This window comes from Oncorhynchus clarkii, chromosome 32 (assembly GCF_045791955.1).
Source record: "Oncorhynchus clarkii lewisi isolate Uvic-CL-2024 chromosome 32, UVic_Ocla_1.0, whole genome shotgun sequence".
Lineage (NCBI taxonomy): Eukaryota > Metazoa > Chordata > Actinopteri > Salmoniformes > Salmonidae > Oncorhynchus > Oncorhynchus clarkii.
The window spans coordinates 26,825,447-26,849,873 of record NC_092178.1 but is presented as its reverse complement, the minus strand read 5'-3'; the positions used below and the strand labels follow the sequence as shown (position 1 = coordinate 26,849,873).

Genomic DNA, 24,427 nt, shown 5'->3' with positions numbered 1-24,427 from the left:
TTTGTTTAAGCAAATCAGCCATATCAGCTGTTTCCCCCCCAAAAAGACAGTAAATGAGGCTGAATGAACTGTTTTGCTGCCAGACAAGGCTCCACTGACAGCCAGGTGTAGCAGTGGTAAGGTGTTGGGACTGCTGTTGGGACAGCTTTATGTGGGCCCTAACAGTTTGTGGGCACCGTTTATCACCGTTATAGTGCAATTCATGCATTGTTTAGTGGCTTCGCTGGCATGCATAAAAATACAAAATAAATCTTTGCCCCACCAAGATTTACATGCTAAAATCGCCATGGAACCTCCCTCCAACAGCCCTAGCTGACAAAGCACCCGTAAAAGAATAACAACAGCAAGGCTTTCATATGTGAGCGCATAATATGCACTTTCTGAAAAATCCTTCCTCTCCATCTCCCCTCTCTGTTTTATAGAGCCGGGAGGACTGACTTCAAGACATTTAAGTCAGATTCACAAGCGTGAAATGACAATGTCAATATTCATAAATGTAAAACAATACCGGTCATGCTCACAGAAAAGAGAGAGAGCAGTCAGTACATTACGCAAGCGATGCAATTGAAGGCCACGCTAAATTAGTGTGCAAAATCAGTTTAGTGATTTAATAAAACCGGGGAGCGGAAGGAGTCTCACCGGGAAAAAAACAAGACATCTATATTAGAAACAGCAGGGGAGAATATACTATTCTATATACAGCCATTAAATTAACTGTGTCCACAGTGCCACACATACCACCCACACACCATCTCTCTGTTAAACACACCATAGATTTTTACATTTCAATCATTTAGCAGATGCTGTTGTCCAGAGCGACCTACAGGAGCAATTAGAGTTAAGCGCCTTGCTCAGATTTGTTCACCTAGTCAGCTTGGGGATTCAAACCAGCAACCTTTCGGTTACTGCCCAACATCTTAACCACTAGGCTACCTGCCACTCATATATCAGAAATGAATCATCAGACACACTCTCCATCAGGCCGATCTAAAGGTTTTACTTGGTGAATATTTAATGGAGAGGAAAATGAGTGACGGTACCGTATTATCAAACAGAGAGAGGAGAGGTAGTCAATGTATTATCAGACAGAGAGAGGAGAGGTAGTCAATGTATTATCAGACAGAGAGAGGAGAGGTAGTCAATGTATTATCAGACAGAGAGAGGAGAGGTAGTCAATGTATTATCAGACAGAGAGAGGAGAGGTAGTCAATGTATTATCAGACAGAGAGAGGAGAGGTAGTCAATGTATTATCAGACAGAGAGAGGAGAGGTAGTCAATGTATTATCAGACAGAGAGAGGAGAGGTAGTCAATGTATTATCAGACAGAGAGAGGAGAGGTAGTCAATGTATTATCAGACAGAGAGAGAAGAGGTAGTCAATGTATTATCAGACAGAGAGAGGAGAGGTAGTCAATGTATTATCAGACAGAGAGAGGAGAGGTAGTCAATGTATTATCAGACAGAGAGAGGAGAGGTAGTCAATGTATTATCAGACAGAGAGAGGAGAGGTAGTCAATGTATTATCAGACAGAGGACGTCTTTCATTATCAGCAGCTTTCCAAGTCCTGTCTGTCAAACACCGGGGCCAGAGAACATGTTCTTAATGACCCCAGTGAGAGGAGGAGAGAGGAGAAACCTACAGTAAGGGGATATCCTCATCTATATGTAGGCCTCTGCTATGCTCTGATGGAAGCTCCAGATGTGATGAGAGGGGCAGATAGATACCAATAACAACTAGTAAGTCCCAACCCAAGGATTTCCACTTTGAAGTAGAGATAATACAGACAGACAATCACGGACTACAAAAGGAAAACCAGCCACATCTTGCTTCCAGACAAACTAAAACAACTTCTTTGCCCGCTTTGAGGATAAAACAGTGACACCGACGCGGCCCGCTACCAAGGACTGGCGGGGCCCCCCCTCTCCTTCTCCGTGGCCGACGTGAGTAAGACATTTAAATGTGTTAACCCTCGCAAGGCTGCCGGCCCAGACGGCAATCCTAGCCGCGTCCTCAGAACATGCGCAGACCAGCTGTCTGGAGTGTTTACGGACATATTCATATTCCTATCCCAGTCTGCTGTCCCCACATGCTTCAAGATGGTCACCATTGTTCCACCATTGTACCCAAGAAGGCAAAAGTAACTGAACTTAATGACTATCGCCCTGTAGCACTCACCTCTGTTATCATGAAGTTCTTTGTGAGACTAGTCCAGGATTATATTACCTCTACCGTACCCGTCACCCTAGACCCACTTCAATTTACCGATGCAATCGCCATCACACTGCACACTTCCATATCCCATCTGGACAAGAGGAATACCTATGTAAGAATGCTGTTCATTGACTACAGCTCAGCATTCAACACCATAGTATCCTCCAAGCTCATCATTAAGCTTGAGGCCCTGGATCTAAACCTAGCTCTGTGCAACTGGGTCCAGGATTTCCTGACGGGCCCATCCCAGATGGTGAGGGCAGGTAACAACATCTCCACCCCGCTGAGCCTCAACACGGGGGCCCCACAAGGGTGCGTTCTCAGCCCTCCTGTACTCCCTGTTCAACCATGACTGCGTGGCCATACGCGCCTCCAACTCAATCATCAAGTTTGCAGACGACACAACAGTAGTAGGCTTGATTACCAACAACGACGAAGCAGCCTACAGGGAGGTGGTGAAGGCTCTGGGAGTATGTTGTCAGGAAAGTAACCTCTCACTCAACGTCAACAAAACAAAAGGAGATGATCGTGGACTTCAGGAAACAGCAGAGGGCCAGCAGTGGAGAAAGTGGAAACACACATCACGGGCAAACTGAAATGGTCCACCCACACAGACAGTGTGGTGAAGGCAGCGTCTCTTCAACCTCAGGAGGCTGAAAAAATTTGGCTTGTCACCTAAAACCCTCAAACTTTTAGATGCACAATTGAGAGCATCCTGTCGGGCTGTATCACTGCCTGGTACAGCAACTGCATGGCTCTCCAGAGGGTAGTGAGGTCTGCACAACACATCACCAGGGGCAAACTACCTGCCCTCCAGGACACCTACAGCACCCGATTTCACAGGAAGGCCAAAAAGATCATCAAGGACAACAACCACCCGAGCCACTGCCTGTTCACCCCGCTATCAAGAAAGTTGTCACTTTAATAAATGGAACACTAGTCACTTTAATAATGCCACTTTATGTTTTCAATAATGTTTACATATCTTGCATTACTCATCTCATATGTATATACTGTATTCTATACTATGGCTTCTTAGCCTATGCCGCTCTGTCATTGCTCATCCAAATATTTATATATTTTTATTCCATTCCTTTACTTAGATTTGTGTTTATTAGGTAGTTGTAGAATTGTTAGATATTACTTGTTAGATATTGCTGCACTGTACGAACTAGAAGCACAAGCACTTCGCAACACTCACACATGCTTAGCAGATGTTATTGCATGTGACCAATAACATTGGATTTGATAATATTCCAGAAGAGTGAGTGTGATATGAAGCCTCATCTCTAGAGACAGCTCTGGACTATGACTCCTGGCCCTGCATCAATACAAGATTCTCACAGCTACTAGGTGCTTCTAGGATGGGATATATTCCAATGGGGCAAGTCAAAGCATGGGTGCTTTAGAGTTTGTGAGTGTGTGTCTAAATGTGTAAAAGAGCGAGAGGAGAGAGAGCAAACAAGAGAAAGAACGAGTGAGTGAGCGATCAAGCGCCTTAGTACTGTCCAGTGGGCTTTAGCAGTGATTCATATTTAATCGGTTATCAGATAGTAAAACATGGTGTGGCTCTACAGCTGCTTTGATGTCAACAACCAGTCAATGGAGACACAAACCGATCCCCACTGCACATCACACCACTGCCCCAGGGCAGCTCTCGGCTCCTCTCTTCTCCTCCATGCCCAACGAGAGAGATGTACAGTATACCATTTGGAAAAGCCTATCCTGTACAGTCATACTAAGGCCAAACAAACAGGAACACATAGGCTTAGCTAACCCTTGGGCCGGGAGTTTGCAACATGGTGGAGATGGTAAACCGTGTGATAGAAAAATGACATAGTTAACTGATTTGTTTGATATTAATTGTAAACTATTATATATTTAACTAAGAGTAAGAGTTTTTAAAGGGGTCCACTCTAGATTCCTGCAGCTAGTCTCGGTGTCGAGGACAGGGGTTTTACTAGAGATATCTTGAAGCTGACAATTGATTGATGCCTCGGTGATAAAACTTTACAGCCACATTCCAGTCTATCATTAGTGGTTCGTGTGAGATGTATTTCTCCGGTCTAACTGGGCCTGCATTTGATAGACGAGATAGAGATAGTCTGAAGGAATAGAACAAACATTTCAGTGTTTGTTCTCCCAGTGGGTCAGCAGTTTACATACACTCAATTAGTATTTGGTAGCATTGCCTTTAAATTGTTTAACTTGGGTCAAACGTTTGAGGCAGCCTTCCACAAGCTTCCCACAATAAGTTGGGTGAATTTTGGCCCATTCCTCCTGACAGAGGTGGTGTAACTGAGTCAGGTTTGTAGGCCTCCTTGCTTACACACACCTTTTCAGTTCTGACCACTCATTTTCTATAGGATTGAGGTCAGGGCTTTGTGATGGCCACTCCAATACCTTGACTTTGTTGTCCTTAAGCCATTTTTCCACAACTGTCCATTTGGAAGACCCATTTGCGACCAAGCTTTAACTTCCTGACTATTGTCATGAGATGTTGCTTCAATATATCCACCTCACTTTCCTCCTCATGATGCCATCTATTTTGTGAAGTGCACCAGTCCCTCCTGCAGCAAAGCACCCCCTCAACATGATGTTGCTTGCCACCCCCGTGCTTCACGGTTGGGATGGTGTTCTTCGGCTTGCAAGCCTTCCCCTTTTTCCTCCAAACAATGGTCTTTATGGCCAACCAGTTCTATTTTTGTTTCATCAGAACAGAGGACTTTCTCCAAAAAGTACGATCTTTGTCCCCATGTGCAGTTGCAAACCGTAGTCTGGCTTTCTTATGGTGGCTTTGGAGCAGTGGCTTCTTCCTTGCTGAGCGGCCTTTCAGGTTATGTCGATATAGGACTCATTTTACTGTGGATGTAGATACTTTTGTACCCGTTTCCTCCAGCATCTTCACAAGGTCTTTTGCTGTTGTTCTGGGATTGATTTGCACTTTTCGCACCAAAGTACGTTAATCTCTAGGAGATAGAACGCGTCTCCTTCCTGAGCGGTATGACGGCTGCGTGGTCCCATGGTGTTTATACTTGCGTGCTATTGTTTGTACAGATGAACGTGGTAAATTCAGGCATTTGGAAATTGCTCCCAAGGATGAACCAGACTTGTGGAGGTCTACAATTTTTTTTCTGAGGTCTTGGCTGATTTCTTTTGATTTTCCCATGATGTCAAGCAAATAGGCACTGAGTTTAAAGGTAGGCCTTGAAATACATCCACAGGTACACCTCCAATTGACTCAAATGATGTCAATTAGCGTATCAGAAGAATCTAAAACCATGACATCATTTTCTGGAATTTCCCAAGCTGATTAAAGGCACAGTCAACTTAGCGTATGTACATTTCTGACCCACTGGAATTGTGATACAGTGAATTATAAGTGAAATAACCTGTCTGTAAACAATTGTTGGAAAAATGACTTGTGTCATGCACAAAGAAGATGTCCTAACCGAATTGCCAAAACTATAGTTTGTTAACAAGAAATGTGTGGAGTGGTTGAAAAACGTAAGTGTATGTAAACTTCTGACTTCATGTCTCACATGCACCACTAATGACAGACTGGAATGTGGCTGTGAAGCTTTATCGGGGGCGGAGCCAGCCATGGTTGAAGAAGTTTTAGGCTTGGTATATAAAATACCCGGTATTCCCTGTATGATTCAAGCATTTCGGTCCGACAGTCAAGACTGTTGGATTGACGGCTTCATTATTGCAATAATTAATCGATATTAAATAAAGACGATTGTTTGAAGTCTCTCTCTGTACTGAATTTCCACGACAACAGCAGGAGGGGGAATTACATCAAATCCAGATTGCCAAACATATTGAACAGTAGGCCTATACCCTGGTTTTAGATGTGAAACATGATCATTGTAGTAATTCACGAGCATAACCTCGATATACAGTAGATCAGCACTGACCCTACTCCAAAGTCCTGTTTTGTTTCCATAAATCTGTCCAATTCAGAGCAGCGTTAGATAAAACAGCACTGTTCAGAGGAGAGCAGGTCGGTCAGTTCCATATTTATTCCTGATTGAGTCAGACATGGCCAGGACACTGCATGGGGCTCATCTCCTCATGGCTCCAAACACACCACCTACAGAGGAGCTAACAAGATGAAACAATGATCAGGCCTCCGCAGATCCTTCTGGAGGTCAAGACACCCTGAAGGCAGAGAGACAGCCTCCTCGGCAGAGAGAAAGAGTTTTAGGCTGAATCCTGGTAAGAGCTGTAGCCTCCATGTTCCCTGCTGTTCCTTATCTCTTGGTGTATACAGTACACTGTATAAAGACTGGTTTAGGTTGTGATAAGTGCCATTGTTTGTAGCTGTATTTTAGGCATGCGTTGGTAGGATTTGTGATATTATTGTGATGCTGCGTGAAATGGGAGGCAGTGTGGTGTGTAATCTGGGATGAGGAGGGGAACATACGGGAACTGCAGGCAGGATAAAATGAACGCAAAACTACATTAGAGACACACTCAATCTGACAAGTAATAATTATGACACCCCTCTAGGTGACACCCCTCTAGTCAACACACACAGTCGCGCATACGCACGGCTGGTGATAGGTTGCTTTGATCGGCTATAAGACGGAGTCTTTAATTAGAGCCAAGCAGCTGAATACATCCAGGAAACACATATTATTAACAAAGTGCATCAAATAATAGAAATGAGAAGATTAAAGGGGAAAGATCAGAAGAATCTTAAAACATCTACACAGGCTAATTAATCAAAGGCTAAATCTTTTTGAATGCATGTATGAATATGTATAGTCCTGGTTACGTTGACTATATCGCAGGAGGATGGTACAGTCCATAGGGCTAAAAGAAAAGCGCCACGTGTTAAGAACCACTCTAGATACAGACCATTCACTGCTGTCTTTAGAGACTCTCACATCCATGACGAGAGAGAGAGGCAGAGAGAGGGGCAGAGCGAGAGAGAGAGGCAGAGAGAGAGCGCGAGGCAGGGAGAGAGAGAGGCAGAGAGAGCGAGCGCGGGTCAGAGAGAGAGAGGCAGAGAGAGAGGCAGAGAGAGAGAGAGAGCATGAGGCAAAGAGAGGCAGAGGCAGAGAGAGAAAGAGACAGAGAGGCAGAGGGAGAGAGAGAGAGAGAGGCAGAGGGAGAGAGAGGCAGAGGCAGAGTGACAGAGAGAGAGGCAGAGCGAGAGAGAGAGCATGAGGCAAAGAGAGGCAGAGAGCGCGAGGCAGAGAGAGAGAGGCAGAGAGAGAGGCAGAGAGAGAGAGAGAGCATGAGGCAAAGAGAGGCAGAGAGGCAGAGAGAGAAAGAGACAGAGAGGCAGAGGGAGAGAGAGAGAGAGAGAGGCAGAGGGAGAGAGAGAGAGAGTGACAGAGAGAGAGGCAGAGCGAGAGAGAGGCAAAGAGACAGAGAGGCAGAGAGAGACAGAGAGGCAGAGAGAGAGAGAGGCAGAGAGAGCGCGAGGCAGGGAGAGAGAGAGGCAGAGATAGAGAGAGCGCGGGCAGAGAGAGGAGAGAGAGAGGCAGAGAGGGAGAGAGAGAGAGAGAGGCAGAGGGAGAGAGAGAGAGGCAGAGAGAGCGGAAGGCAGAGAGAGAGAGGCAGAGAGAGCGAGAGAGAGAAATGAGGAAAGGCAGCAGACAACAGGAAATGAATAAGGTTGGCCTAACTGTTGTAAGTCCCATGGGCCGAAAGTCAATGTATGACATATAATACACAAAGTAAGAGGAAGGAGAATGTCACAAAGGAAAAGGGAAGAGGGTTAGATAGAAATGCAAGAGCGAGCCATTATTTGTTCAATGTTGCCCTCAAGATGTCATTACTTATTACACATATTAATGCATATTCATGACTGCTAAGGCACCAGTGACCCGTTGAGATCTCTGTCTGGCATGCTGAGCCTCCAGACCAGAAAGAGGCCTGCGGCAGGCCGTCAGCACTTTGTGGACGACTGACAGTTTACGCAGACAAACAGGCTCCCGCCGCACGGATACGGACAGACACACGACCGTCATCTTACTCATCTCATCCCTGCTACCCTGAGGCAGACAGCCAGGCATGACTCGTTAAACCCCACATGGAGATGTGTGATCTGTGTCAATGACTCTGGGTTGTCTAGCAGCTCTATATACTATCCTCTCGTCATACTTGAGTAAAAGCAGAAGATACGTTAATAGAAAATGACTCAGGTAAAAGTGAAAGACACCCAGTAAAATACTACCCGAGTAAAAGTCTAAAAGTATTTGGTTTTAAATATACTTAAGTATCAAAAGTAAATGCAATTGCTAAAATATTATTAAGTATCAAAAGTAAAAGTATAAATAATATCAAATTCTTTATATTAGGCAAATCAGATGGCACAATTTTCTTGTTTTTCTAATTTACGGATAGCCAGGGGCACACTCCAACATAATTTACAAATGAGGCATTTGTGTTTAGTGAGTCCGCCAGATCAGAGGGAGTAGGGATGACCACGGATGTTATTTTGATAAGTGTGTGAATTGGATCATTTTCCCGTCCTGGAGTAAAAAGTACCTTATTTTCTTTAAGAACGTAGTGGAGTAAAAGTAAAAGTAGGCAATATATAAAGACATAAATATAAATACTAAAAAAAAACGACTAGAGTAAAAATACTTGAACGTATTACTTAACATCACTGGTGGTGGCTAGGCATGTCTGAAACATCCAACGCTCAGAGTCAGTGAAATGATTTCACTCTGCTGTAGAGCTTATACACTTTGTATATAGTGGTTCTAGACTTTAAAAACAGAGTTGCCAAACTCAACAGCGTGATAAAGGACTCTGTTTTCCTCCATTTGTCCTGAGAGAAATGGGAGGCAATGGAGCCAAGACCAAACAGAACTTAATGGAATGAACACACAAACTTAATTACAGTACAAATGTCAAAATGATGGATTTAAATGACTATCATTTCTTTTAAATACGCTCACCTTACTTGCTCCAGCTTAGACTGTAGCTTAAGCAATATTTTCAGCTGCTTAAAAAGAAATAAAGAGAGTGTGCCAGGAAGGAAAGGTCAAACCTCTGACCAGTAAAGTAGTATTGGAGTCAGAACATGAACGGAGAGTTGGAGAAAAATTCAGACAATAACTTTTCAGTGATTTTAAAGATGGTGGCGTTAACTCAAGGGCTCTCCATCCCTCTGTGCTTCAAGTAAAAAAAACTCAACTTTGTGATAAATGTCACACATATCACATCTATTTTGCTCAGGCAGTTCAGTTGCAGTGTGGGGGGAAGATTATTCATTTTCTAGAAGAATTGATTGCTGACGAGTCTGTGCGTCATTGCCATCCTAACCCACTATTACAGCCCCTCAACTTCATGGCCAGAGATGTTCCTTCCTGTATGTTACATCAACACAGCTAGGGACCATGACGGCATTAGTAGCCCATCTCTATTATTATTACATTCAAAATGCCTCGACTTCCTGAAGAAAACTCTTAGCCGCTGCGGAAATCAAGCATCCGACCACACCACTCCAGATGACAAGAGTAGCATAACATGGCGTGGAGTGGTGGCTGATTGCAATCATTGCAGAATGAAGAATGGGGTAGAGGAGGGTGAGTACCTCCCACCTCCTTCCTCCCGCTAGGCTGCCTCTCACCTCTTCCAAAGATAGACCATCTCCCGCAGAGGTGAAAGTGCTGTACTTTTCATTGACAAAAAAAAACCCATTAAACTGCTGTTTTTAAAATATCCCCCCCCCCCAATTTTTTGCGACGCCCATTCACATTCAATCATCCACAAACATCACTGTTGATGACTTAGGGGTAATAGGTACTAACACGCCGTCAGAATGAATCCGCGATATTCAGCTCATGACTTCTGAGGCTGACCTTAACCCACCTGACTGACGGATTTAAATCAAGTTGAAAGTGCAGATAAGGGAGGGAGTATAGATGCGCTGTAAAGTTGGAGGTTACATAAGTAGCCATTCAAAGCTGATTTAAATGGTTAGAAGGGCAGTGTTGAAATGGTATTTTTCTCTCCCAGTTGTTAATTACAGAACTTGACAACATCATATTACTGTTTCTCTGCCCTGACGGTATCCATGGCAACTGGCCATGGAAAAATTAAGTAGTCGAAAGTCGGGAACATTAATCCGTATTGTCTAAATATAGTCGAAATATCGCAGATCGCAAAAGTCCTAGTCAATGGCAGCTTTTTTGAATAGCCATTTAGTAAACAGAGAACACAGTAGACTTTACATCCCACACGGATTCTGAGAACTGTTATTCTACTCATGTGGCAAAGGACAATGACCAAAAGGAGCGGAGGAAGGCAAGGTCATTTATTTAGTTTTCAGTTCTGTTGGCATCCCACATATGCCTGTGTGCATTCAACCCAATGAAAAGCTGCACAAAGGAATGAAGGGTGCAAACATGTACTTTTATTCAAGATAACGAATTGAAAACTCTGTTTCGCACTCAATCTCTATGTTTTTGATGTTGTCATACTTGGATGAAAACACAAACTCTTTTCTTCTGGATCTCTCCGTGGGTAAAAAAAACAAAAAGTAAACATCAGTTGTCATTCATTCTACTGAAAAGATAGAGCTGGGGTGAGGGGTATTGCCCTAGATACCTTTTACATTTTTTGATTAAATAACTTCAGGGGACCAGGACGCCAGAGGGGCTGAACGTCTCAAGAGAACAGACGCTGGCTCTCTAGTTCTACTGTATCTTAGCAACAGGTTCCTGTCAGTTTAGAGGCTAAAATGAAGAAGTGGTAGAGGTGAGGGATGTAAAGACGGAGAAGAAAAGAGATGGAGGCATGCTCACCTCTTAGTCCAAAATAGAACCAGTCCAATTCAGTCCCATGTACATCCGGTCATTCCGTAGATGGTAAAGTGGCACAGAACTATCATATTCACTTTGCCAGACTCACTTTTCTTATTTATTTAACAGTACGACACCATTATTATACTAGCAGTGAGGGATATTTAATGTTGTATGAATGTCTTATACTAAGTACTCATATAGAAATGCCAGGCTTTTTCAAATATAGTATTCAGAGGTACTGCATCCTGATGTTACTGTAAATTCCCTGCAAACAGACAGCTTTACACATTAAATCACTAGAGGAGAGAAAGGAAGAGCGAGACGGAGAGAGGGGTGGATGCATAGATTGGGGAAAAAGACAAAGAGTGAGAGAGAGGGATGGGTGGACGGATAGACGGGGAGAGAGAAAGCTAGCGTGAACAAGGCAATGGACTTAATTTGCATGTCTATCAGCAGTGTCAGGGCTCCGAGGAGACGCTGGTAGAGTGAACGACTGTAGCACGGTCTGCCAGACGTGGCACTGATAGAACGCTCTTTCATGAAAACGGCTAGCGTGATTCCTTATTCTACATGTCAGAGGCATGTTCTACATCATTTATTTATATCTGAATGCTTCACAAATGTTGGGTGGGCAGGTGGCCTAGCGGTTAAGAGCGTTGGGCCAGTAACGTAAAGATTGCTGGTTTCAAATCCCGAGCTGACTAGTTGAACAATCTGTCGGTGTGCCTTTGAGCAAGGCACTTAACCCTAATTGCTCCTGACTAAAATGACTAAAATGTACCTTGCTGAATATGGCCCAGGTGCCCAACAGACCAGTGCCCGGTTCGATCTGCAATCACAAGCCTGACCATATACAGATGGACCAATCAGAACACATCTTTCCCATCTCCCTCTTTAGTATTGTCTAGGCTAGTCTAGCCAGCAATAATGGCACGCAAGTTTTTTTTAAAAACAACACTGTCAGAAATCTGAAAGTAAATGTCACATCGTTGTTCAGTGATGACAGTAATTATTCTGAAGCTCATAATACATTTCTTAAATGTAGTTGATGTGTTCTGACTATCTTGATAAAATTACATTATTCCAGCTACAGCTTTCTTAAAATCAAATCAAATTGTATTTGTCACATACACATGGTTAGAAACTTTGATGCTCAATATCTCAGAACTATGCTTCACGCAGATAGAACCTTTATAATCACAACTAGCCAGATGGCCACAACTAGATAACTAGCAACATTATAATTAAATCTCAATGGATTCGGTTTTGAACGAAGCAGCTGTCTGTTAGCTGCTGAGAGTCAGTGGCTAACTAGTAGCTAACTAGCCATGTGCAAACTGCAAATGACAATGATAACCGTTTAGCGAACGTTAGCTGCAAGCAAACTGGCACTGGCAGTATGGGATAAAGGAGAGTTAATAAAATGATTTATTTAATCTTGATAGCTAGCTTGGTAAAGCATTTAGGGTTGTGTGCGTTGTGCTGCACTTACCACCCCATTCGTTTCATATGAAGTGTGTGACTGCCTGGCTCAGTTATCAAACTAACATTAAGAGACACGGTTGAGTAAAAAAATATATATATTATGCAGATTTATTGTTTTAGTTAGAACAATTCATATGAAAAGGGGGTGGATTAGTCTGGGAAAAGTGCCTTATTTCTTTGTTATCGTCACTCCTTTCGGCTCCCCTCTCAGGTTGGTACCCAGCAGGCCTCGTCTTTTGTTCCATACCGTGTCTGCGAATATAAAGCTTTCGCCCCCACCCCTCCCGGAAACCACTTTCTCAAAGCTAAGGATCCGGATCACGTTCTGCACATGTCATTTACCATCTAAAAAACTATCAGCATTGGTGTGATGTAGGCTAATCTCTATATTTGCTGCCATAATGTAGCCACTAGCCAGAGTTCCTGAATAAATAACACTACCTCATTTACTACCTGTCTGCCTCCTGCTTAGCCAATCTTTTGCAATGATGAGCCAAGAGAATGACAGGCCTCCTACTGTGCTAAGTACCTATCGGCCTTCAGTTCTCACATTGTGTCTCACCTCGTGGGTCTAACAAGGAGCAGCAGATCTTATGACAGCAGCCCTAATGCTCCACCTCCTATCCTCCTCTTCCATTTTTCCTATTTTCCTGGCCATCAGTCTTCTCATCCTGCTCCCTCTCTCTGAGTCCAACCTGGCAACTCTGATTGGCAAAGCTGCATTAAAGAGATGCTTTCATTGTTTGCAGGTTCTGTGTGCTTGTAGACAGGCAGACAGTCACAGAACGGTGCTGTAGCTCTTCTGTTTACTCCTTCGGCCTGTTTCTGTGCCCGTCTCTCTTTCCGTCCCATGCCAAATATACACAACAGATGTACTACAACAGTCAGCTACAAGAGTTTAAAAGGTTGAACACCAGAAGAAAAGCTAGTGGTGGAGATCCACGTTCAAATGGCTTTATGGAGATGGAAACTTTCTAGTTTCTTTTCCCCCCGCCACTTAACATGTACTTAAAAAAATACACATCTTCACAGACATAAATAATCATCTACAAAGCAATTATATGTGATTAACTCATTTTAGAAGGTCTCGTAGTATCAACAAGGACTACAAATTCTAGGTTGCTAGCAACAACATTAGTGCAGCGTGCTAGTTAGCTTACATTAACCATCTACAAATTTAGGAGCAGACGGAAGATCTGTGCTATGTGAACAACAAAACATGTACTGCCGACATTCTGGGCAGCGGTGCTTAGTACCTTTTGGCCTTCAGTAGTCTTGAGTCGTAACACACAAACTGTCAGATCAGCAGACTTCAACAAGGCATCTGTCCATTCCTCTCTTCCTCAAGGTGTAAAACTAAGCCCAAGCTCCTCATGTAGGCGGGACTAGGGTTTGAAATCATTTCACTATTCGAATAGTATCATGAATTTGTGTCAGATATCCGGATATTTGAAATGCATGTGTTTTTTTTAAACTTATGTTTTGACCTGAGCACTGCTGTGCGAGGGAGAGAGGCTGGCGCTCTATTGCTGCAGCTGCGGCGGGGGCGGTGTGTGTGTGTGTGTGTGAGATGGGGGCGAGCAGATGGAGAGAGAGAGACGCAGTAGCCACTAGCAAAGGCAACTCAGCCACAGCCAATATTAGCTAACTGGTAGCAGCCACAATGTTATTTACCATCCCAAACAGTGCCTGTTTTGACTGGAGTAGCCTAGAGAAGCTAGCCAGCTATAGCTAGAGAAGCTAGCCAGCTATAGCTAGGTATGCTAGCCAGCTATAGCTAGGTAAGCTAGCCAGCTATAGCTAGGTATGCTAGCCAGCTATAGCCAGGTATGCTAGCCAGCTATAGCTAGGTATGCTAGCCAGCTATAGCTAGGTATGCTAGCCAGCTGTAGCTAACTACTGTAGGCTAATTGAGGGTACATGCCGAGCTTTCTCCCCAACCCAATTCCCAATAAAACAGCCTACCTGTTGGTTCCTTGTTGTAGCCTACTCCTTCTCATTTCACTAACTTTTAATTCCATAATTTTATTCCATCCTGCATTGCATTACAGAACTCTTACTCCACATTGAGCTAATTTAGAAAAAGCCTTTTCAGTGTTAAAATAGGCCCATACATTTTTTAATTGTAAAAATAAATAAAATCACAAGTATTCGAATACTACCCTCCGTTCGGATATTTGAATAAGCATGCACATCCCTAGGCGGGACACCATATGACTGAGGACCTGTCCCACCTGGCTTCCCTGTGGTGTGGGTGGAGGACACAGATGGAGGCCTTTACACCCGGTTTCCAGGCTCTAAACTGGGCAGCGTCAGCACAGAGCAAGGCAAGCATCTGGGAGGCAGATTTCTGGAAGTGTAGACTCGCTACCCTGTCCCGCAGAAGTGGGAGACTGTAACCCTAACCCCCTCCATCTGGCTGGTTAGTTTCCAGCATGGAAACATCACCATGGAAACAGACCAAGCCTGGAATATTGAAGGAGAGGATGGCTACTTCGGTATTACCACCACTAGACTGTAGTGGTTCTGTGGTGAGTGACAGAGCACCAATCAGAAACAAACCTGCGATCGTGAATATGACCACATCCCTTACCTTCATAGTCCTTACCTTTATAACTACAGACGTCTTTAAACTCTCATCATTAAGTTGCTTGATGAAACACATACTCTTCCATTAGAGAACAGCTAATCTGGTAATGGGTTACATAATACTTCCCTGCCTGGTTTAAAGGTGGTGCTCTGGTGGCCTTACCTTGGCACGCTGTCCGCCGTCGTTGTACCGCCCTGGTGACTAGGCGGCGTCTGTGTTTTCTCCGTCTCCTCTACAACGGTAGCCAGACCCTGCTGCTGCAGCTGGTGATAGTGCTGCTTCAGCTGGTCATGGTGCTGCTGCTCGTGGTGGTGGTGCCGTTGGTGGTGCTTCTCTCCCTCAGTGCTCTGTCCACTACCCTTTGGCCGCTGCACCTCTTCTTCCTCCATCTCCTCTTCCATCGTCTTCTTCCCCCGGCCTTCTCCCTCCTCATCGCTCTCCTCATCGAGCATGTCGTCCACCTGACAACAGAGAGTTGGTTTGGTGAGGCTTGGCTCCCCCAGGGTAGGGTGGTCTATACAGTACAGCAGGCATCTCACTATCCACCAGAGCGCAACATACAGTAGACAAAACCTCAACTCTTCACATAGATCCCATCAGATGATTAGAGAACACACTGAACCAACCCCTCACTTTAACTCTTTACTTAGACTTTGTTCTCTTGCACATCAGGTGGCAACAGCAGTTAACATGTCCCAGCAGCAAATTACATAACAGCTCTTCACATATGGATTCCTCTGGCCTGTTACCAAGTTTAATTACTGTCTATTCTGAAGGGAATAACCTATCAGATGCCTCTTTGTCTGCAGGGAACACCAATCAGATGCTGTTTGGACCTCCGTTATTGAGAGAGGATCATTTACCTGGAAAGTCTATAGGAATGCACATTAGGCGAAGGCTTTATATTCCTATAGGAAAAACAGCTGAGACAATATTTTCTTTCAATTTAATCTGATACATTATTAGCTAATATAAATTGAATCTGATACATTATTAGCTAATATGAATTGAATCTGATACATTATTAGCTAATATAAATTGAATCTGAAACATTATTAGCTAATATAATGGTGCTGGATGGAATGGACGTTTTTACGCGCTCCTGACCAATTGTGCCATTTTGTGTATTTTTTTTTGCGCCACCGTTTCCTATGACCGAAAGGTGCTTCTGGACATCAGAACAGCTAACACTAACCTCAATTTGGACAAGTCAGAGACTCAAAGACATATTGATTACCCAAATCCCAAATTGCCTCTACCCTCTGTTCTATTGGCGAATGTGAAATCACTGGAGAATAAACTGGACGAGCTCCGTTCAAGACTATCCTATCAACAGGGCATTAAGGACTGTAATATACTATGCTTCTCAGAGTCATGGCTGAGCAAGGACATGGATAATATACAGTGCATTCAGAAAGTATTCAGAACACTTGTACCACACTTTGTTACATTTCAGCTTTATTCTAAAAGGGATTAAATAAATAATAAATCCTCAATCTACACACAATACCTCATGATAACAAAGCAAAAACAGGTGCATCCTGTTTCCATTGATAATCCTTGAGATGTTTCTAAAACTTGATTGGAGTCTACCTTTGGTAAATTCAATTGATTGGACATGATTTGGAAAGACACACACCTGTCTATATGTAACAGTATAACTTTAGACCGTCCCCTCGCCCCTACCTGGGTGTGAACCAGGGACCCTCTGCACACATCAAAAACAGTCACCCTCGAAGCATCGTTACCCATCGCTCCACAAAAACCGTGGCCCTTGCAGAGCAAGGGGAACCACTACTTCAAGGTCTCAGAGCAAGTGACGTCACCGATTGAAACGTTATTTAGCGCGCACCACCGCTAACTAGCTAGCCGTTTCACAACCGTTACATATACAAGGTCCCACAGTTGACCATGCATGTCAGAGCAAAAACCAAGCCATGAGGTTGAAGGAATTGTCCATAGAGCTCCGAGACAGGATTGTGTCGAGGCACAGATCTGGAGAAGGGTACAAACATATGTATTCAGCATTGAAGGTCCCCAAGAACACAGTGGCCTCCATCATCCTTAAATGGAAGAGTTTCAGAACCACGAAGACTCTTCCTAGAGCTAGCCGCCCTGCCAATTGAGCAATTGGGGTAGAAGGGTTGGGGTCAGGGAGGTGACCAAGAACCCAGTGGTCCCTCGAGAGCTCCAGAGTTCCTCTGTGGAGATGGGAACACCTTCCAGAAGGACAACCATCTCTGCAGGGACTGGGAGATGAGTCAGGATCGAGGCAAAGATGAATGGAGCAAAGTACAGAGAGATCCTTGATGAAAACTTGCTCCAGAGCGCTCAGGACCTCAGACTGGGGTGAAGGTTCACCTTCCAACAGGACAACGACCCTAAGCACACAGCCAAGACAACGCAGGAGTGGCTTCAGGACAAGTCTGAGTGGCCCAGCCAGAGCCCGGACTTGAACCCGATCAAACATCTCTGGAGAGACCAGCCACACTCCACATCCAACCTGACAGAGCTTGAGAGGATCTACATAGAATAAAAAAAATAGGAGAAACTTCCATGGTTGTAGCCAAGGTTGTAGCGTCATACCCAAGAAGACTTGTGGCTGTAATCGCTGCCAGAGGTGCTTCAACAAAGTGCTTAGTAAAGGGTCTGAATACTTATGTAAATGTATTATGTCAATACATTGTTTTATTTTTTTGCTTTGCCATCATGGTGTGTAGATTGATGAGGGGTGAAAACTATTTAATCCATTTTAATATAAGGCTGTAATGTAACAACATGTGGAAAAAGTCAAGGGGTTTGAATACCTTCCAAACGCACAGTACATCTAGATGCATTTATTTTTTTATGTATCGGCAGGACCGGACGGCAGAGACCGGTAAGATCATGGGGGCGGTGTGTGTCTCTTTATGAACAACAGCTGCTGCACAATCTCTAATATTAAGGACGTCTCTAGGTTCTGCTTGCATGAGTTAGAATACCTCATGTTAGATGTAGACCATACTATTTACCAAGAGTATTTATTCTGTATTTTTCGTAACTGTCTATTTACCACCAAAAACCGATGCTGGCACTAAAGACCATACTCAACGAGCTGTATAGGAGGATAAGCATCCAGAGGCGGCGCACCTAGTAGCCATTGATTTTAATGCAGGAAAACTGAAATCCATTTTTACCTTATTACTACCAACATGTTACCTGTGCAACTAGAGGAAAACAATTCTAGATCACCTCTACTCCACACAGAGACGCATACAAAGCTGTCCCCCACCCTCCATTAGGCAAATCAGAACATAACTCTATCCTCCTGATTCCTGCTTACAAGCAACAACTCAAACAGGAAGTTTAAGTGGTCCTATGAAGCGGATGCTAAGTTAATGGACTGTTTCGCTACCACAGACTAACTAGAATATGTTCTCAATGCCATCGGATGAATCCCAGGAGGTTACAACATCAGTCACCGGCTAATAAGTGCATCGACGATGTCCCCACAGTGACCGTACATACATATCCCAACCAGAAGCCATGGATTACAGGCAACATCTCCACTGAGCTAAAGGCTAGGGCTGCAGATTTCAAGATATAGGGCATTAGTCCGGATGCCGTCCAACGAACCATCAAACAGGCAAATAGGACTAAGATCGAATCCTATGACACCGGCTTTGACGCTCGTCGGATATTGCAGGGCTTGCAAACAATCACGGATTACAAAGGGAAACCCAGCCGAGAACTGCCTAGCGACACAAGCCTACCAGATGAGCTAAATGCCTTTGATGATCGCTTCGAGGCAAGCAACGCTGAACCATGTGTGAGAGCATCAGCTGTTTCAGACGACTGTAGGATCACGCTCTCCCTAGCCGACGGGAGTAAGACCTATAAATAGGTTAACATTCACAAGGCCGGAGGTATATTTATTAGGAGGAATAGTATCAACCAGTACTTTACAGTCAAGTGAAAGGCTGGTTCCTAATAGACATCTGTTGATGTCATGAAGAATTACACTCCTAACCTAGCCGTAGATAGATTAAAGGTTAATTCCCCAATGGCACCCTATTCTCTATATTTGACCAGGATGCCATTTGGGACTCAGCCTTAGAGAGTACACCTCAACGAGAAGCCAGAATTTAGGCTACAAACTGAAACACAGGCCTTGGACAAAGGAGTGACTTACACAAATTTGAAAAGGACAAATCAAATGACAAATTTCCTGATGTCCTACCCCCTCACACACTATTACAGCAGTCCCCTAGTCTTCATTATCCCCTGTCCCCTGAGGGCCATTTGGGTCAATTAAAATAGGGTGAGACCCCTCCCACATTCACAGAGGTAAAACTAAATCGATATGGAAACAGGAGAGAGAGATTATAATGGAAGGAGAGAAGCAGAGGTTCCAGAAGAACTAGCATGTAGACTTTCATCCATTAAGTCATAAGCACAGCACTACACGTGTCAGAGCAGTGGAGATCTGGGATCACGGCAGAGAGAACATCCCTAGAGCTGGGCTCATTATTGGGGTCTGGCCAGGTTCATTAAGGTACAAACTGTTGTTGACAACATCAATTTAGACGGACGGAGAGCAAATACAGAATAGCCTAAGGCACGATGTTGATGTGGAATCAGCAGGAAACAAGCAATAAAAACGTTACACACTGAACAACATTATTAAACGCAACATACAACAATTTTACTGAGTTACAGTTCATATAAGGAAATCAGTCATTTTATATAAATTCATTAAAACCCAATATATGGATTTCACATGACTGAATACAGATATGCATCTGTTGGAGACAGATACTTTAAAAATGGTAGGGGTGTAGATCTGCGCATGGTAGGGGTGTAGATCTGCGCATGGTAGGGGTGTAGATCTGCGCATGGTAGGGGTGTAGATCTGCGCATGGTAGGGGTGTAGATCTGCGTATGGTAGGGGTGTAGATCTGCGTATGGTAGGGGTGTAGATCTGCGTATGGTAGGGGTGTAGATCTGCGTATGGTAGGGGTGTAGATCTGTGTATGGTAGGGGTGTAGATCTGTGTATGGTAGGGGTGTAGATCTGTGTATCTGGTGCGACCACCATTTGCCTCATGCAGCACAACATCTCCTTCACATAGAGTTGATCAGGCTGTTGATTATCATGCTGAAACAAGAGGTGATGGCGGCGGATGAATGGCACGACAATGGGCCTCAGGATCTCGTCACGGTATCTCCGTGCATTCAAATTGCCATCGATAAAATACAATTGTGGTAACAGTCGTCCGTAGCTTATGCCTGCTCATATTATAACCCCACCGCCACCATGGGACACTGTTCAAAGTTGACGTCAGCAAACCACTCGCCCACACGACCCCATACACGTTGTCTGCCACCTGCCTAGTACAGTTCGAAGGTGAGAATTTACTGATCTGCAGTTAGGTCAAAACCCTGGTGAGGACAACGAGCACGCAGATGAGCTTCCCTGTGATGTCTTCTGACAGTTTGTGCAGAAATTCTTTGGTTGTGCAAACCCACAGTTTCATCAGCTGTCCGGGTGGCTGGTCTCAGAAGATCCCGCAGGTGAAGAAGCCAGATGTGGAGGTCCTGGGCTGGTGTAGTTAGATGTGGTCTGGGGTTGTGAGAATGGCTGGACATCCTGCAAAATTCCCTAAAACTACATTGGAGGTTGGTAGAGAAATGAACATTCAACAGTACTGGTGGACATTGCTGTAGTCAGCATGCCAATTGCATTCTCCCTCAAAACTTGGGACATCTGTGGCATTGTGTTGTGTGACAAAAAAAAAGAGCATATTTTAGAGTGGCCTTTTATTGTCCCCAGCACAAGGTGCACCTGTGTAATGACCATGCTGTTTAATCAGCTTCTTGATATGCCACACCTGTCAGGTGGATGGATTACCTTGGCAAAAGAGAAATGCTCACTAAGAGGGATGAAATTTGTGCACAACATTTTAGAGAAAAGAGTTGCATGTATGGAACATTTCTGGGATCTTTTATTTCAGCTCAAGAAACATGGGACCAACATTTTACATGTTGTGTTTATATTTTTGCTAAGTGTAAGTTTACTGGCCTGCTATTAGATGTTTTAATCTAATACAAGTAGCTCAACACCCTAAGGCACCTGCGAATTGGGAATGTCGATGAAATGACGGTTGGTAGAAGGGTTTTGTGCATGTTTCTCACTGACAGAAAGTAACCTAACACCAAGCGTAAGCCTGTGGATTCCTGTTGCAGAACTGCTATGTGTTTCCCAAACACACACTGCCCTGTCTGTTTTTGTCTGAAGAAGTTTGTCCTCCTAACGGCACTTTGCAGAATACCTCAGGAGTATGTTGACAGACAATACTGTCTCCCTTTCTCCACATGATCGATAACAGTGCCTGTGGCAGCTCCTGATGCATTACAAGGAGGCAGGGCCATCTTTCTGTCAGACATGATGTTAAAGTACTGTATACATCACAGAGATGCAGTTTAAAGTACTGTATATATATATATATATATATATCACTCCCAGAGTGGGACTTTAAACTAGTGTAGACAATATATCACAACTCACCAGCAGTCAGATAGGAGGCTCTACATCACATGTTCCAGAGAGTTTAATAGTTATAATCTAGCAATACAAGAGGCACTGATATGCTACCAATGACAAAGAGCTGTATTCATTCCAATGGCTCAGAATACTTATGTGAAAGAAATAGCACTTACGTTATGCATCCATTATAACTAGAAAGATAAACAGAGAAATGGTGTGAAATGAATGCAGTGCACTAAAGCTATATTACAGATATTCAATATCAAACAAAGCACACGTATTTCTTTGACCGCTAAAGCACATTTCATCAACAAATATTTTTGACAACTTAAAATCAATGTAAACCCTCACATCACAGAAATCGTCTCCACACACTGCATTGAGTCAATAAGAAACCCTGCAGAGCAGTCATCTCCTCTGGCTGTGTTTGGTCCCTCGGAGGCAAGACGGCATTCGCAATAACACGAACAAACCCCAAAATCCCCAAGGAGAGTCATGCTGAGATCAATAGGGATTACAGAGACTGACAAAACAAATACAAATGGTCTCTGGCTTTTATTAAAATGGCTGATAAACACAACCACTGTAATCCTTGAACAGACAGTCACAGACAACCAAACAGGCTCTACTCTTTCACCTACTGTTGTTTGCAAAAACATATGCCTAACTTGAATACATTCAGCTTAACCCATCTCTGTACCTGCCGTGGTCAGTGTGGCCGTGCCCCAACGGTTGCCTTGTGATGGGCTCAAATCACTACCCTGCAGAAGCCAGAGCGCGGTTCAGACCGTCAGAGTGGTTAATAATATATTCCCCCCGAACCAGAAATGGCACCCTATTCCCTACATAGTGCACTACTTTAGATCAGACCATATGGGCCCTGGTCAAAAGCAGTGCAAAGGAAATAGTGCCATTTGCAGTACAGCCATGGTCTTTTCCAGAGGCATCTCTCTTCACACAATGTCATGTTTCTGTGAGTAATAAGCAGTGGTCGAAAAAAATAATCAATCGTCATACTTGAGTAAAAGTAAAGATGCCTTAATAGTAAAAGTCACCCAGTAAAATACTACTTAAGTAAAAGTCTAAGTATTTGGTTTTAAATATACTCAAAAGTAAAATGGAATTCCTAAAATGTACTTAAGTATCAAAAGTCACAGTAAAAGTATAAACCATTTAAAATTCCTTATATTAAGCAAACCAGACAGCACAATTTAAAATTTTTTTTTGACAGACAGCCAGGGTCACACTCCAACACCCAGTCATAATTTACAAACAAAGCATTTGTGTTTTGTGAATCCTCCAGATCAGAGGCAGTAGGGATGACCAGGGATGTTCTCTTGGTAAGTGTGTGAATTGGACCATTTTCCTGTCAAAATGTAACGAGTACTTTTGGGTGTCAGGAAAAATGTAGTGAAGTAAAAGTTGGCAAAAATATAAATAGTAAAGCACAAAAAAACAACATAAGTAGTACTTTAAAGTATTTTTACTTAAGTACTTTACACCACTGGTAATAAGGGCCCAAGCACAGCAGCACAGCCTCTCAGAACACCAAAGGGAGGCTGCAGGGAGCCAGAGTATTTCGGAGGCCTCGCTATTACGAGGAGCAGTGAAGCTGGAATATAAAGGCAATTCAGAACTTTTCTATTGCTGGCTAAAGGCACTGACCTCTCTACCCCTGAATGAGTGAAGCGCACCAGTGAAGAGTAAAGTGTTAGTGCCTTAAGAAAAACGATGACTCTAGGGTTTGGACTGCCGTTTCTGCTGTAATTTGCCATGCTCATTCAGCTCTACACCAGTGGTCTAGAAGCTTTAGTAAGAAGCTGAAGAAAGCAGAGGTTAGGGCACTCCACAGGTACACCATGCTTAACAGAGCCATAAAACACCCTGAATGTTTATTTATACTAAGCAAAAATATAAAATGCAAGATGTAAATTGTTGGTCCCATGTTCATGAGCTGAAATAAAAGCGCCCAGAAATGTTCCATATGAACAAGAGTATTTCTCTCAAATTTTGTGCACAAATTTGTTTACATCCCTGGTAGTGAGCATTTCTCCTTTGCCAAGATAATCTATCAACCATACTCAGACATGTCACCCATTGAGCACGTTTGGGATGCTCTGGATCGATGTGTACGACAGCATGTTCCAGTTCCCAGCAATATAGAATATAATCAATCTTTATTGTCCATCCAGGATGGACATGTTTCTTTGGCATCACCTTCATTAAAAGGATCACATACACATACATTCTCACAATCAGACACATTTCAACCAGTCAGCCCATCATGTTGCAAACACTAACAACATAGAGGACATTAATACATTCACTCACAACTGTCCCAACTGCACTAGATAGATAAGTACATATACCGATACAATTTACGTTGCATTTAGTAGGCCAACGGCACAAGGAATGAATTAATGTTTGAACACGTTCTTCTTGGCCATGGGCAGTCTGAAGCACCGGCCAGTGGTACGCCTCTCAAACTGAGGGTGTAGAGGGGTCACCAACGACAGCCAGTGTCTTCTTTTTGGTTGCCTTGTGGAACAGAATGCTCAAATATGCCTGGGGTCAACCAATTACTTTGCTGGCTGTGTTTACTATTGTGGTCAGTTTGCTTTTGCTCCTCACGCTCAGATGACCATACCAGACTGTCATATTGAAGGTGAGGATGCTCTCCACCAAGCTGCTGTACACCCTCTCCAGAACACCCTGGCTGACCCCAAACCCCTTTCATTTCCTGATTAAGAACAGGTGTTGCTTTAAAAAAAATAGTCTGCATTCTCTGTAAAACTCAGCTTGTTATCAATTTGTGTCCCTTGGTATTTAAAACACTCAACC

The 24,427-nt window shown here is 43.6% G+C and overlaps 1 protein-coding gene across 1 annotated transcript in view; it reads right to left on the bottom strand.

Annotated features, from left to right (window-relative positions):
• Positions 1–24,427, bottom strand: part of LOC139392284 (RNA polymerase II subunit A C-terminal domain phosphatase-like) — a 116,965-nt gene that overhangs the window by 42,207 nt on the left and 50,331 nt on the right. Inside the window, exon 13 of the mRNA XM_071140154.1 lies at positions 15,224–15,522. Within this exon, the coding sequence (XP_070996255.1) occupies positions 15,224–15,522 (299 nt within the window). The remainder of the gene's footprint in view (positions 1–15,223; positions 15,523–24,427) is intronic.